Source organism: Bombina bombina, chromosome 6, assembly GCF_027579735.1.
Source record: "Bombina bombina isolate aBomBom1 chromosome 6, aBomBom1.pri, whole genome shotgun sequence".
Lineage (NCBI taxonomy): Eukaryota > Metazoa > Chordata > Amphibia > Anura > Bombinatoridae > Bombina > Bombina bombina.
The window spans coordinates 328306458-328323255 of record NC_069504.1 but is presented as its reverse complement, the minus strand read 5'-3'; the positions used below and the strand labels follow the sequence as shown (position 1 = coordinate 328323255).

Genomic DNA, 16798 nt, shown 5'->3' with positions numbered 1-16798 from the left:
TATTTGACCTGGCATTGGAACCTTTGGCAATTAAGCTTAGGCAAATCTTCCCTGGGATGATGATCCAGGGTGTTCCCCTGCACCTGGCATTGTATGCCGATGACATGCTCTTGTTTGTGGAATCCTCAGCTTTATACATATCCTGCATATTAAAGGCTATCTCTGAGTTCGGTAGTTTTTCGGGGTATAAAATAAACACCACTAAATCGGAAATATTATGGCTACATAAACACTCTGATTCTTCTCACAAATACCCATTCAAGGTGATGGTTGACTCGCTCACGTACCTGGGTATTCAGCTCCATCATAATCCACACAAGATTTATGACTTGAACATAACGGGCAGATGCAAGGCACTTTCTACCCAACTTCAAAGCTGGAGTGGCTTGCCTTTGGGACTGTCTGGGCGAGTTAATCTGGTGAAGATGACGATTCTACCTAAGATAATTTTCCCCCTTATTAATGCTGCCTTTTCTGATGACGAGAAGGGACTTGGCTCTCCTTTCTAGAGCAATAACCAATTTCATCTGGAGAGGGAAAAAGCCTCGCATAGCAGCTGACAAACTTAGTCAACCCTACCTTAGTGGAGGCCTAGGCCTTCCTAATCTAAAACTGTATAACTGGGCTGCATTAGCGAGACTGGTTACAGACTGGCAGCTTAACACCGCTCATTTTTATGAGCCACGGTTAGAGGAAGCAATGTGTGCTCCCTTGGTGTTAACATATTTGCCTTACTTGACATTGAAAGATGCCCCAGTATCCATTAGTAATAACCCCTTGTACAGAGACTCCTTGAGAGCATGGAGTTCAATTAATAAATATATGGGTATCACTTGTCCTTCACCCAGGTTTATTCCCCTGATTGGTAACCAAGATTTTCCAGCGGGCAGCGAGTGTGAGAGCCTTTTTCGTTTCTGGGGTTCCGTGGGGATAAAAACTGTGGGTGACCTCTTAGACCCTTTGTTGCACTCCATTAGATCCTTTCAGGACATTAGAGATAGATATCAGATCCCACACAAACATTTCTACGCATACTTACAGGTTAGACATTATATCGCTGAACTTCAGAGAGATGACCCCAAATTCTGGAATATTTCACCCTTTGCTGTCTCACACACATTGTTTAAGATAGGGGTTTTTGCTATCTCCAGTTTTTATAAGGGTTTGTTGAAAAGCAGAGAGGGGGTGATGCAAGCACAAGTATTAGAAAAACTGAGGGCTGATATTTCTCCTCAGCTTAATGTACAGGATTTGGGGAGGAGTTTGGAGCTGGCTAGAGCAGCCACTCTAGCGATACCGCTAAGGGAGGCACAGGTCAGGTTATTACACAGGGATTACATCACCCCTAATAGATTATCTAAATGGAACACAGGTTACCCTAACAGATGTGTCAAGTGTAGGGAGGACTCTCCATCTTTCCGGCATTACCTCTTTGCCTGTACGCTAATTAGACGTTTCTGGGGTCATTTCCAATACTGGGTCCAGACAAGTTTTCACTTATCCCTCACCATAGACATAGGCAAGGTATATCTTTTTCAGTGGGACAACACATATAAGAATTTACATAAACTGTTGACACTTTGTATCTTGCTGGCAAGGCGGTGCATAATAACTAGATGGATTCATAAACAACCCCCTTCTATTGCGCAATTTAAACGTTGCTTATTAAAGCAATTGTTTGTTGAGCAGTATGATGCTAAACTGGATACAGAGCGAAGACTAACCCACTTTCTAAAAAAGTGGCGACCCTTGATTATTACTTTGGCACCATCATTGCAGCAACAGATTCTTAGGCCATTTCAGCAGCATAAGGTGGTCCTGGTAGCCATACTAAGAGGGGAATGGCAAAGTTTGAACAACTCTACGGAGTCCCGAGATGGGTTCGGTGCTTTGGAAGAGATGCTCTTCTAGGCCTCCTGGGAGCTGGGGGGGGGGGAGAGTGCTTCCTTTTTTTTATGGGTGGGGTTGTGGTTGTTATTTTAGAGTTTGTTGATGTTGAAAAATAAGATAAATAAGGGAGACGGAGTGATCACTTACTTCATATGACCAATGGGACTATACTTTATCTTACTCCTCCTGCGGGAGGAATGTGGGGCCTGCATTGCTATTGGCATAGCGGAACTTTGTTTCTTGGAATATATTAATGGACTTTTGTAAGGCCCTACGCATTCTCTTGTTTGATTATATTCAGCGTCCAGTGGTCTGCGTACCACAGAATCACGTTATATGGATTGTATTTGTTACGTGTTCACTGTGTCTCTATTCAATAAAAATAATTTTTTTTAAAAAATGTTATCTTGGAAGTTTTTGTTTCTCCTTGCTATTTCTTTCGCTCGCAGAGTTTCTGAGCTTTCTTCTCTGCAGTGTGTTTCTCGGTACCTTATTTTTCATGCAGATAAGGCAGTCCTTCTTACTAAATTAGGGTTTCTCCCTAAGGTGGTGTTGGATCAAAACATTAATCAGGAGATTATTGTTCCTTCTTTTTGTCCTAATCCTTCTTCTCATATGGAACATCTTTTGCATAACTTGGATGTTGTGCATGCTCTAAATTTTTACTTACAAGCTACTAAAGACTTTTGGCAATCTTCTGCTCTGTTTATTGTTTTCTCTGGAAAGCATAAGGGTCAGAAGGCTACTTCTACTACTCTTTCCGTCTGGTTAAGAAGTATGATTTGTTTTGCTTATGCGACTGCTAGACAGCAACCTCCTGAGAGAATCACGGCTCATTCCACTAGGGCAGTCTTCTCATCTTGGGCTTTCAAAAATGAAGCTTCTGTGGAACAAATTTGCAAGGCGGCAACATGTTCCTCTTTGCATACTTTTTACAAATTTGATACTTTTGCCTCGACTGAGGCTTCTTTTGGGAGAAAGGTTATTCAAGTGGTAGTGCCTTCTGTTTAGGTCCTCCTGCCATGTTCTCCCTCCCTGTTCATTCCGTGTCCTCTAGCTTGGGTATTGGTTCCCACTAGTAATTTGAATGACGTTGTGGACTCTTCATGCCATAGGTAAGAAAACAAAATTTATGCTTTCCTAATAAATTGCTTTTTTTCCGGGAACGGAGAGTCCACGACCCACCCTCTTTTTAATTATAATTCAGCCGTTTTTTTTTTGTTTTTTTTTTGAGTAAACCTCAGGCACCTTTACACCCTTGTGTTTCTTCTTTTTCCATTTTCCTTCGGTTGAATGACTGGGGATTATGGGTAAGGGAAGTTACACTTAACAGCTCTGCTTGGGTGCTTTTTGCCTCCTCCTGCTGGCCAGGAATTGAATATCACACTAGTAATTGGAATGACGTTGTGGACTCCATGTCCGGAAAGAAAGAAATTTATCAGGTAAGCATAAATTTAGTTTTTTAACTGAAGAGTGCCAGCATCACCTTTTGTATTATTACACTTTAAATATTGCTGTGGGGACCAAAGTTTAATTACACCTACGCTAACTACCTTAGGCGATGTAGTCTCAGCAGCTGAAAGCTTGGAAGACAAACATGGACTCTACCCTCCGTGCAACCTGCACTTTTCTGTTTTAAACATATCGATCTTGTGTTGAAGTACCCGATTCAAAGTGCAGGCTACTCCCACTAGCATGCCCCACTAAATCCCCCTGAATGCCTATATCTACATCACGCCTAAGCTACACTCCCCCTGCTCCGCCTCGCTACTTCCCACCGACCCCTTCACCTACATCACAGCTAACCTACACTCCCCCTGCACTGCCTAGCTACGTCTGTCCTCCTGACCGCTTACATCTACATCATGCCTAACCTACACCCCCCCGGAACGCCCAGCTAAGTCCCTAATACCACCTACACTAACGTAATGTCTATACTACACTCCCCTGGAATGCTCCAGCTAACTGCCTTCTGTCAAACATAAATCACTATAATAAACTATACTGTAAATAATAAACCTCCCCATTATAACTTTGAAGCTATGTTGCTAAAGTTTTAATCAATCTTTAAATAATGTGTCAGAGATGTGCTTTAAGAAGCGGCGGACAAGGCCTTAATTCCGGTCCAATGCTGAGTTCCTGAAGCCTGGATAGGCCGGCGAGGTTGTTGTTCACCAAATTCTTGGAAAATATATCCCAAGTAGTCCTGAAAATGGTAGCCATATCTTCCATATGACGCACAGACAGTATCACCTTGTAAATGTTATTTTCTTTTTTAATTATTATTATTATTATTTTTAGAAACATGACCGTCCTAAATGTACTGAATATAGCCTACCATGTGATACAGAGGCCAGAGAACATATGAACATTGGCATATGGCTGAGATGTCGTCTTTCACTAATCACAGCTGTTAGGTCACAACTGCATGGTGTAGCTGTCCAAGGTACCGAAGTAATTCAAGTTTAAGCTAAATTCATGTTTAATTTGTGAATAACTCTCAATATGATTAACATTTTCTAAAAGTTTCCTAAAAAATGTGTCATTATTTTTATCTCTATAACAACAATAAACATATAAGCTTGTTTTACTACCTGTAAATGTGTTGTAAGACCTACTATATGAGTAATTGGTTATTGAACAAATAAACTCCTCCTAAGTAGTAGTAGGGTTGTAGGGTTGTTTTTTGGTTAAAAGGTAATAGTTATGATTTATTATATATTTATTACCAAAACTATAGTAGGTATTATTAAAAATAATATAATTTATATAAATAGTATGTGCATGAAATAGTTTAAAATGTCATTACTATTACTTAAGGTTTTACTAAATTATTTGCTTGATTATATTAGAGCTGAGATTTGCTCCATATTACAAAGATATTGCTTTAGGATATTAACTAAAACAACATTAATTCTCATTTAAAAAGCCTGGCTCCTGGTAGTCAGCCTATTTGTATAAACAGAAGTAGCCATTACAAGTTCCCAATGACAAATGTAAGTTCTCAGATTTACGTTTACTATTGCATCTTGTTTGAAAGAGGCAAATACAGAAACATGAGGTTAAAATGTTTTTTCTTATGATTGTAATACTTTTGTTGAATTGTATGTAAGTAAATTATTGCTGATGCATTGCAAAGTCACTTGAAAACATTGTGGTAAACTAGTTTTCTAATTAAGTAGAATGGCTTTCTATTTCACAACTCAACAAAAAGCCAGGCAAAACAGATCTCTGATACACCAAGATTTGCTACAGCTGTTTGTAATGTACTGAGTTTGGTAATATGTAACCAAATATGTTTTCATAAACTATCGCATATTTTTTCTGCTTTTGCAGACCTCTTATATTTATTAACCTAAACTTAGACAATATACTTGAACTCGGACAATGGGCTAGATTATGAGTGGTACACTAACAGTTGCACCCAAGCAAAAAGGGGTTTATTGCGGGTGTTTGTGTGCGTCGCATTTTTCGCTCTTACTACAAATTGAAAGTAAACGAGATTACTTGAGCGCAATTGAAGTTACCCCATATCGAATTAGTGCGACTTTAGAGCTCTGGTTAACTGTTTTGCAAAACAAAAAAGAGCCATGAAACACATCAAAAATGCATTACAAAGTACAGTTACACTCTTAATAACACTATCTAATAAAAATTATTACAAAAAAATATTACACAAAAAAGTTATAAGGGCTCAAGGATATGAGGTCTCTATAAAGGCAGGCAAAGGGTTTTAACATAGAGATACATACATATACATGTCTAAATATGTGTATGTGTGTGTGTATATATATATATATATATGTATATATATATATATATATATATATATATATATATCATTATTTATGTAAATATATGTGTATATATATATATATATATATATATATATATATGTATATATATAATTATTTATGTAAATATATATATATATTTATATGTGTGCACATATATATTTATATGTGTATATATTTATTTATTTATTTGTTAAAACAGTTAAACATGTTAGGGGGCCAGGGTTCTGAATAGTAACATGAGATCACAGCACATATAGTACTATGTAAATATAATAAAAATACAACATTAATTTACCTATATTTAAGCACAAATTGTGTATATGATCTCTGTACGGTTGGGAATGGCAAACATTTGCTAGCTGTTAACACACTAGCATAAATTAATTGTGTTATGGTCATTCAAAAGAATTATATATATGGGCTACTTATTTGATACAATATAATGAGGACAATACAAAGCAAAATTGCTAACCATATATCATAATCACCTACACAGCATATGCATAACCAACCCTAATTAACTTTAAAAAGTATTTAGTAAAAAGTACACACTAAAGGGTTAAGAAGTAACATCAAACTGACACATTTGGTTTTAATTGACCTTTATTGTATTGCTATAAATCAGAGCCACTATGGCAATGGATCAGTGGTCTATGAGTACAGCTCCTGTGAGCTGAAACGTGTTAGGCCTGATCTATCGCCAGCTTGTTTTACTTTTTTCTGGATTTCTGGATTGCTTTGCTGTTTTTAAAGAAAGAAAGAAAGATTTTGTTTTTTACTGCACTCACGGCTGGATTCTCCTGCTTTCTCTTATATTTATTTACATACACATAAATACATATGCACACACATATATATATATATATATATATATATATATATATATATATATATATATATATCTGTATATATCTATACCCATATACTGTATAATCACTTTTTCCACTTGTTTTGCTCCTTTCGTGGAAGAGGTTATCGCGCATGCAATATTGTAAGTTTGACTTTTTATGTGCATCAGGTTAGCGTGCAAGCAAAAACAATTTACTTTACGAGTGCAACCCGGTGCGCGCAAAAAACTTACTTCTAGCACAGTTAAAGCTCAAGTGGGAGCATTAAATAGCACTTCACGTGTAATCTAGCCCAATATGTCCAGTTGTGTCCTCCTCAAATTTTGTAGGCTGGTAAACAGACTAGTTTTTTAAAGATCTTTCTTTTATAACTAAAACCCCTCTAAACCTAATGAGAAAAAAAATTTGTCATCTGTTGCAGCCCTTAAACAGTGTACAAATAAAATAGCTTTTAGACAGTTGATAGAGTTGCTGATGCAGACCTATTTTTTTGCAGAAGAGGAAGTCCTAGACAGCTTAAATATTATAACTGAAGGCATTGCAGAGGCAGAAACATTCAGTGACATTGAGATGCAAGCTCATCTGATGTTGCAAGCAGCTTTACTTGATATTCAAGAGGGACGTCCAAGGAACAGCATACGATTACTTTTGGAGGTAAATGTACGATTTTACATCTTAACAAAAGAGAAAATAAATAATTGTAATGCTAACATTTTGAAATAAAAATTAGTTTTACCTGTTTTTAAAATGCAGCAAAGGACAAAAAAAACACTGGGAGCCATTCTTTTGTTGACTTTAGCTTATCTTTCCAGTGGTGTGTGTTTTCAGGGTCCATGAGATTCTTTGTGTAGCTAACATTTCAGGCAAACACTCACACCAAAGGTGCAGGAATCGATATGACTGAACGTATAGGGGCCTATTTATTAAAGTGCGAGCGGACATGATACAATGTAGCGTATCACGTCCGCCGCACATCGATAAATGCCGACAGCATACGCTGTCGGCATTTATCATTGCACAAGCAGTTCTTGTGAACTGCTTGTGCAATGCAACTCTCTGCAGATTCACCGCTCACAGGGGGTGTCAATCAGCTCGATTGTATAGGATCGGGCGGATTGATGTCTGCAGCCTCAGAGCAGGCAGACCAGTTATGAGCAGCGGTCTTTAGATCGCTGCTTAATAACTGCTGTTTCCGGCGAGCCTGAAGGATGGCGTGGAAACAGCAGCATCAAACTTCATTTGGAGCTTTATAATTCGGCCCCATTGTATTGACGATGACCAAAGTTAACCCTACTTTGTGCATCATACAGATTAGCAAATATTATCAATTAAAAAAGGGACAGGAAACCCCAAATTTTTCTTTAACGATTTAGATAGAGCCTACAATTTTAAACAACTTTCCAATTTATTTATTTTATCTAATTTGCTCACTTTTCGTGGTATCCTTTGTTGAAAAGTATACCTAGGTAGGCTCAAGACCTGGTATCTAGCTGCTGATTGGTGGTTGCACATACTTGCCTCTTCTCATTAGCTTTACCGATGTGTTCACCAAGCTCCCAGTAGTGTATTGCTGCTCTTTCAATAAAAGTTACCAAGAGAATGAAGCAGAATTGATAATAAACGTAAATTGGAAAGTTGTTTGTATATATATGCTCTTTATGAATTATGAAATAAAAATATTGGGTTTCATGTCCCTTTAAATGTCACACTATAAATACACTGACACGTCATAAAACTCTCGGGGGAGTGGGCATCCCAAACTTGTTAGATTATTATAAAGCAGCAAGAATATCCCAAACAATGCTGATAGGGAGAAGACAGGGGATATATTCTGGCCTAAAGTGGAGGCTGAGATAGAGGGCCTGCCACAGGTGGATGACATATTGTGGAGTGATCAAACAGATCATACACTTACATACAGATCTCCGACATATGCATCCACCAGACAAGTTAAGAAATGGATAACGACACAAGACAAAATACTACCTCTACAAACAGTGATGATCCCACTTAGAATTTTTTTACCTAAAGAACTTCATGTTACTATAGACAAATGGGCCAATAAAGGGCTGTACAGAGTAGCGGACGTTCTACTTAACAACAAACTTATGACTTATACTCAGATTCAGGACAAAATGACACCAATAGAGATAAGGTGGTTTCAATACCTACAGCTATCCTCATCCATACGGAAATATATAGGATCACTAGGATCCACCACCCCTCCCCCCCCACAGCACTGGAAAAAATTTACTCCTTTGCATCTAGACCTAAACGCACAATATCAATATTATACATAGCTATTCAGGACAACAATGATACCCCAACGTCATCTCTGATGCTTAAGTGGGAAGAGGACATCAACATCAATTATGACAAACGCACATGGGAAAACATATTTAGCTTGATTAGCAAAGGTCTGATTAGCGCAGATCTACATGAAAATTCCCTTAAAACAGCATTTCGCTGGTATCTTACACCAGTCATAACCTCCCACATATCATTAGCCAAATCAAGCCTATGTTACAGGGGATGTGGGAATGTAGGTACCTTTAAGCATATGTGGTGGGAGTGTGAGGGGATCAAACAGATCTGGCATTCCCTCTCAATACTACTTAGCACGATACTAGATGAGGAGATAGAGCTCAACATATCACAGGCTCTGTTACACATAGGCGACAAAAAATATAACAAACATATTAACACTTTCATTAGAATAATGTGTACAATCACTAGGACAGCTATAACTTACCATTGGAAAATGGGTGTTCCATCACGGATGGAAATTAGGAATAAGATAAACAATACGTTTAGAATGTATGAATCCGCTTCGTGGATCATGAATACTAGGGAGTCATTTGAGAAAATCTGGTTCTATTGGATCATGAATAACACACTTTACCACCTAGCACATATAGAGTAAAAGCACTAGTTTATAGCGTTGGGAACAAAATGGTACTCAAGGATATTAATTACAATGGGACCAAGTGGGAGTAATTCATTGGTCAATGCGAAGCAATTATTAAGAGTTTTCATAAAATTAAAAGGCAAGAGACTGTTATATAAAGGATATGTATTGATGATGGGTTTGTTCTATTTTTCTTTTCTTTGATTTTTTTTTTCTTTTTTTTTCTTTTATCTTTATATACACGGGCAACAACTATTGTATTAGAATTATGTTGTAATGTCAACCTTCCCCCATCCGGGGACCCGATGCCTTATATTTTTTGTACTTTTCCTTTTGTTGTCTTTTTTCTGTAATGCCTTATTTATCTTGGCATATAAATTATGAAAATTCCAATAAAAATATTTAAACATAAATGTCACACTATTCTTGTAGGTGTTGGGCTAAAATGTGTAAGGTATAATTCTGATTAGGGTTATGTGTAGGGTATAATTCTGATTAGGGTATGTGTAGGGTATAATTCTGATTTGTTTTTAGGCTGTCTGGATTCTATTATTTTTAAGCATCATGAGATATAAAATATGCCCATCATTAGCTCTTGATAAAACATCTGAAAAAGTCATAAAAAATAAATGCATAAACAAATAAAGAATACTATATATGATACAATATAATGTTAAAGGTGTCCCCCCTAAACCCTCAATAATTGTGTGTAATGTAAAACTGTAATAATGTAATACTCTGTAATGCATTTGGTTTTAGGACCACATAAGGGATAAGGTACATCATATTATTATAATTCTGCATTGTTATACTGTACATTGTTGCCAAGGTATCTTTATAATTTTATAGTTTCGCTTTACAAAATAATATCTACATTTTGGCTTACAAGTTTAATTTATGGGTGTAGGTTATTCCAGTTTTTATATGATTCTAACTTTATTATATTGCTTCCATGGATTTCTGACCTGTGATTGTTTAAGACATAAAAGGACATGAAACACTTTGTGATTGTAATAAAACCTGTATAGTGATTGTTCCCTGTTTGGCTATTGAAAGCCATTGCAGAAAACAAGTTGTCCATGTATTCATAATGTTTTCACACACAGACTAGGGTGATATGGGCAAAAATTCAAATCGCGATTTTGGACACAACATTTTCTTCTGTTATGTGTGATCAGTCCACGGGTCATCATTACTTCTGGGATATAACTCCTCCCCAACAGGAAATGCAAGAGGATTCACCCAGCAGAGCTGCATATAGCTCCTCCCCTCTACGTCAGTCCCAGTCATTCTCTTGCACCCAACGACTAGATAGGATGTGTGAGAGGACTATGGTGATTATACTTAGTTTTTATGACTTCAATCAAAAGTTTGTTATTTTACAATAGCACCGGAGCGTGTTATTACTTCTCTGGCAGAGTTTGAGGAAGAATCTGCCAGAGTTTTTTACTATGATTTTAACCGGAGTTGTTAAGATCATATTGCTGTTCTCGGCCATCTGAGGGAGGTAAAGGCTTCAGATCAGGGGACAGCGGGCAGATGAATCTGCATTGAGGTATGTAGCAGTTTTTATTTTCTGAATGGAATTGATGAGAAAATCCTGCCATACCGTTAAAATGACATGTATGTATACACTTCAGTATTCTGGGGATGGTATTTCACCGGAACTACTCTGTTAAAGGTCACTAATCCTTTTAATAACTATTTATCATGTTAAACGTTTTTGCTGGAATGTAGAATCGTTTACATTGCTGAGGTACTGTGTGAATAAATATTTGGGCATTATTTTCCACTTGGCAGCCTTTTTTGCTTTTATTTGTGACAGTTTCGTTTCTCTTCACTGCTGTGTGGGAGAGGGAGGGGCCGTTTTTGGCGCTCTTTGCTACGCATCAAAAAATTCCAGTCAGTTACTTTTATATTTCCTGCATGATCCGGTTCATCTCTGACAGATCTCAGGGGTCTTCAAACTTCTTTGAAGGGAGGTAAATTCTCTCAGCAGAGCTGTGAGAATTCTTATAGTGACTGTGAATAAAGACGTTGCTTTGTATTTTTTATGTCAGATTTAATTAGTGTTATTTTACTAATGGGAACAAACCTTTGCTAAAAGTTGTGTTGTTTTAAAGTTTGATGCTATAACTGTTTTTCAGTTCATTATTTCAACTGTCATTTAATCGTTTAGTACCTCTTTGAGGCACAGTACGTTTTTGCTAAAAAAGATTATAACCAAGTTGTAAGTTTTTTGCTAGTGTGTTAAACATGTCTGACTCAGAGGAAGATATCTGTGTCATTTGTTCCAATGCCAAGGTGGAGCCCAATAGAAATTTATGTACTAACTGCATTGATGCTACTTTAAATAAAAGTCAATCTGTACAATGTGAACAAATTTCACCAAACAGCGAGGGGAGAGTTATGCCGACTAACTCGCCTCACGCGGCAGTACCTGCATCTCCCGCCCGGGAGGTGCGTGATATTATGGCGCCTAGTACATCTGGGCGGCCATTACAGATAACATTACAAGATATGGCTACTGTTATGACTGAAGTTTTGTCTAAATTACCAGAACTAAGAGGCAAGCGTGATCACTCTGGGGTGAGAACAGAGTGCGCTGACAATACTAGGGCCATGTCTGATACTGCGTCACAGCTCGCAGAGCATGAGGACGGAGAGCTTCATTCTGTGGGTGACGGTTCTGATCCAAACAGATTGGATTCAGATATTTCAAATTTTAAATTTAAATTGGAAAACCTCCGTGTATTACTAGGGGAGGTCTTAGCAGCTCTTAATGATTGTAACACCGTTGCAATACCAGAGAAACTGTGTAGGTTGGATAAATACTTTGCGGTACCGGCGAGTACTGACGTTTTTCCTATACCTAAGAGACTAACTGAAATTGTTACTAAGGAGTGGGATAGACCCGGTGTGCCGTTCTCACCCCCTCCAATATTTAGAAAGATGTTTCCAATAGACGCCACCACTCGGGACTTATGGCAAACGGTCCCTAAGGTGGAGGGAGCAGTTTCTACTTTAGCTAAGCGTACCACTATCCCGGTGGAGGATAGCTGTGCTTTTTCAGATCCTATGGATAAAAAATTAGAGGGTTACCTTAAGAAAATGTTTGTTCAACAAGGTTTTATATTGCAACCCCTTGCATGTATCGCGCCGATTACGGCTGCGGCAGCATTTTGGATTGAGTCTCTGGAAGAGAACCTTAGTTCATCTACGCTAGACGACATTACGGACAGGCTTAGAGTCCTTAAACTAGCTAATTCTTTCATTTCGGAGGCCGTAGTACATTTAACCAAACTTACGGCTAAGAACTCAGGATTCGCCATACAGGCACGTAGAGCGCTGTGGCTAAAATCCTGGTCAGCCGATGTTACTTCTAAGTCCAAATTACTTAATATACCTTTCAAGGGGCAGTCTTTATTTGGGCCCGGTTTGAAAGAAATTATCGCTGACATTACAGGAGGTAAGGGCCACGCCCTACCTCAAGACAAAGCCAAAGCTAAGGCTAGACAGTCTAATTTTCGTCCCTTTCGGAATTTCAAAACAGGAGCAGCATCAACCTCCACTGCACCAAAACAGGAGGGAGCTGTTGCTCGTTACAGGCAAGGCTGGAAGCCTAACCAGTCCTGGAACAAGAGCAAGCAGGCCAGGAAACCTGCTGCTGCCCCAAAGACAGCATGAATCGAGAGCCCCCGATCCGGGACCGGATCTAGTGGGGGGCAGACTTTCTCTCTTCGCCCAGGCCTGGGCAAGGGATGTTCAGGATCCCTGGGCACTAGAGATCATATCTCAGGGATACCTTCTAGACTTCAAATTATCTCCCCCAAGAGGGAGATTTCATCTGTCAAGGTTGTCAACAAACCAGATAAAGAAAGAGGCGTTTCTACGCTGTGTACAAGATCTGTTATTAATGGGAGTGATCCATCCGGTTCCGCGGTCGGAACAAGGACAAGGGTTCTACTCAAACCTGTTTGTGGTTCCCAAAAAAGAGGGAACTTTCAGGCCAATCTTAGATTTAAAGATTCTAAACAAATTCCTAAGAGTTCCATCCTTCAAAATGGAAACTATTCGGACAATCTTACCCATGATCCAAAAGGGTCAGTACATGACCACAGTGGATTTAAAAGATGCTTACCTTCACATACCGATCCACAAAGATCATCACCGGTATCTAAGGTTTGCCTTCTTAGACAGGCACTACCAGTTTGTAGCTCTTCCATTCGGATTGGCTACGGCTCCAAGAATCTTCACAAAGGTTCTGGGTGCCCTTCTGGCGGTACTAAGACCGCGAGGGATTTCGGTAGCTCCGTACCTAGACGACATTCTAATACAAGCTTCAAGCTTTCAAACTGCCAAGTCTCATACAGAGTTAGTTCTGGCATTTCTAAGGTCGCATGGATGGAAAGTGAACGAAAAGAAGAGTTCTCTCTTTCCTCTCACAAGAGTTCCATTCTTGGGGACTCTTATAGATTCTGTAGAAATGAAGATTTACCTGACAGAAGACAGGTTAACAAAGCTTCAAAATGCATGCCGTGTCCTTCATTTCATTCAACACCCGTCAGTAGCTCAATGCATGGAGGTGATCGGCTTAATGGTAGCGGCAATGGACATAGTACCTTTTGCACGCCTACACCTCAGACCGCTGCAATTGTGCATGCTAAGTCAGTGGAATGGGGATTACTCAAATTTGTCCCCTACTCTGAATCTGAATCAAGAGACCAGAAATTCTCTTCTATGGTGGCTTTATCGGCCACACCTGTCCAGGGGGATGCCATTCAGCAGGCCAGACTGGACAATTGTAACAACAGACGCCAGCCTACTAGGTTGGGGCGCTGTCTGGGATTCTCTGAAGGCTCAGGGACTATGGAATCAGGAGGAGAGTCTCCTTCCAATAAACATCCTGGAATTGAGAGCAGTTCTCAATGCCCTTCTGGCTTGGCCCCAATTAGCAACTCGGGGGTTCATCAGGTTTCAGTCGGACAACATCACGACGGTAGCTTACATCAACCATCAGGGAGGGACAAGAAGCTCCCTAGCAATGATGGAAGTATCAAAGATAATTCGCTGGGCAGAGTCTCACTCTTGCCACCTGTCAGCAATCCACATCCCGGGAGTGGAGAACTGGGAGGCGGATTTCTTGAGTCGCCAGACTTTTCATCCGGGGGAGTGGGAACTTCATCCGGAGGTCTTTGCCCAAATACTTCGACGTTGGGGCAAACCAGAGATAGATCTCATGGCGTCTCGCCAGAACGCCAAACTTCCTCACTACGGGTCCAGATCCAGGGATCCGGGAGCGATTCTGATAGATGCTTTGACAGCACCTTGGAACTTCGGGATGGCTTATGTGTTTCCACCCTTCCCGCTGCTTCCTCGATTGATTGCCAAAATCAAACAGGAGAGAGCATCAGTGATTCTAATAGCGCCTGCATGGCCACGCAGGACTTGGTATGCAGATCTAGTGGACATGTCATCCTGTCCGCCTTGGTCTCTACCTCTAAGACAGGACCTTCTGATACAGGGTCCATTCAAACATCAAAATCTAAATTCTCTGAAGCTGACTGCTTGGAAATTGAACGCTTGATTTTATCAAAACGTGGTTTTTCTGAGTCGGTTATTGATACCCTGATACAGGCTAGGAAGCCTGTTACCAGAAGGATTTACCATAAAATATGGCGTAAATACCTATACTGGTGCGAATCCAAAGGTTACTCCTGGAGTAAGGTTAGGATCGCTAGGATATTGTCTTTTCTACAAGAAGGTTTAGAAAAGGGTTTATCAGCTAGTTCATTAAAGGGACAGATTTCAGCTCTGTCCATCTTGTTACACAGGCGTCTGTCAGAAAATCCAGACGTCCAGGCTTTTTGTCAGGCTTTAGCTAGGATCAAGCCTGTGTTTAAAGCTGTTGCTCCGCCATGGAGTTTAAACTTAGTTCTTAACGTTTTACAAGGTGTTCCGTTTGAACCCCTTCATTCCATTGATATAAGATTGTTATCTTGGAAAGTTCTGTTTTTAATGGCTATTTCCTCGGCTCGAAGAGTCTCTGAGTTATCAGCCTTACATTGTGATTCTCCTTATCTGATTTTTCACTCAGACAAGGTAGTTCTGCGTACTAAACCTGGGTTCTTACCTAAGGTAGTCACTAACAGGAATATCAATCAAGAGATTGTTGTTCCATCCTTGTGTCCAAATCCTTCTTCAAAGAAGGAACGTCTTCTACACAATCTGGATGTAGTTCGTGCCCTCAAGTTCTACTTGCAGGCAACTAAAGATTTTCGCCAAACTTCTTCCCTGTTTGTCGTTTATTCTGGACAGAGGAGAGGTCAAAAAGCTTCTGCTACCTCTCTCTCTTTTTGGCTTCGTAGCATAATACGTTTAGCCTATGAGACTGCTGGACAGCAGCCTCCTGAAAGAATTACAGCCCACTCCACTAGAGCTGTGGCTTCCACTTGGGCCTTTAAGAATGAGGCCTCTGTTGAACAGATTTGCAAGGCTGCAACTTGGTCTTCGCTTCATACTTTTTCCAAATTTTACAAATTTGACACTTTTGCTTCTTCGGAGGCTATTTTTGGGAGAAAGGTTCTTCAGGCAGTGGTTCCTTCTGTATAATGAGCCTGCCTATCCCTCCCGTCATCCGTGTACTTTTGCTTTGGTATTGGTATCCCAGAAGTAATGATGACCCGTGGACTGATCACACATAACAGAAGAAAACATAATTTATGCTTACCTGATAAATTCCTTTCTTCTGTTGTGTGATCAGTCCACGGCCCGCCCTGTTTTAAGGCAGGTAAATATTTTTTAAATTATACTCCAGTCACCACTTCACCCTTGGTTACTCCTTTCTCGTTGATTCTTGGTCGAATGACTGGGACTGACGTAGAGGGGAGGAGCTATATGCAGCTCTGCTGGGTGAATCCTCTTGCATTTCCTGTTGGGGAGGAGTTATATCCCAGAAGTAATGATGACCCGTGGACTGATCACACAACAGAAGAAAGGAATTTATCAGGTAAGCATAAATTATGTTTTTCTCAAATTCCCAAGATTCCACTTTAAAAGAAAGGCAAATGACATAAAGAATAAAGGGAGGGGTTCAGTGTTTAAAAGTCAACACTTCTTTTACTCAGGAAGTGCTCCGCAATCACTCAAAGTACTCACTCCCCATAATCCCAGTCAATACCTAGGGTAACAGCTTACCCAAGAATATGTTTAAAATGTCTACCAGCGCTCAACCTCCTTCCTTATAGCTCCTGGAATGTAGGGTATCTAGCTAACCCTAAAGGGAACACAAATATAACAAATGATCCAAGAGCGCCAAACTAGAGGCAAAGGAAGAATCTAACGATTGAATGATT

The 16798-nt window shown here is 39.5% G+C and overlaps 1 protein-coding gene across 1 annotated transcript in view; it reads left to right on the top strand.

The window, feature by feature from the left end:
• CFAP54 (cilia and flagella associated protein 54) overlaps positions 1–16798 on the top strand; it is a 901430-nt gene that overhangs the window by 719850 nt on the left and 164782 nt on the right. The window contains exons 60-61 of the mRNA XM_053719246.1: positions 4224–4336; positions 7032–7189. Coding sequence (XP_053575221.1) covers positions 4224–4336; positions 7032–7189 — 271 coding nt within the window. The remainder of the gene's footprint in view (positions 1–4223; positions 4337–7031; positions 7190–16798) is intronic.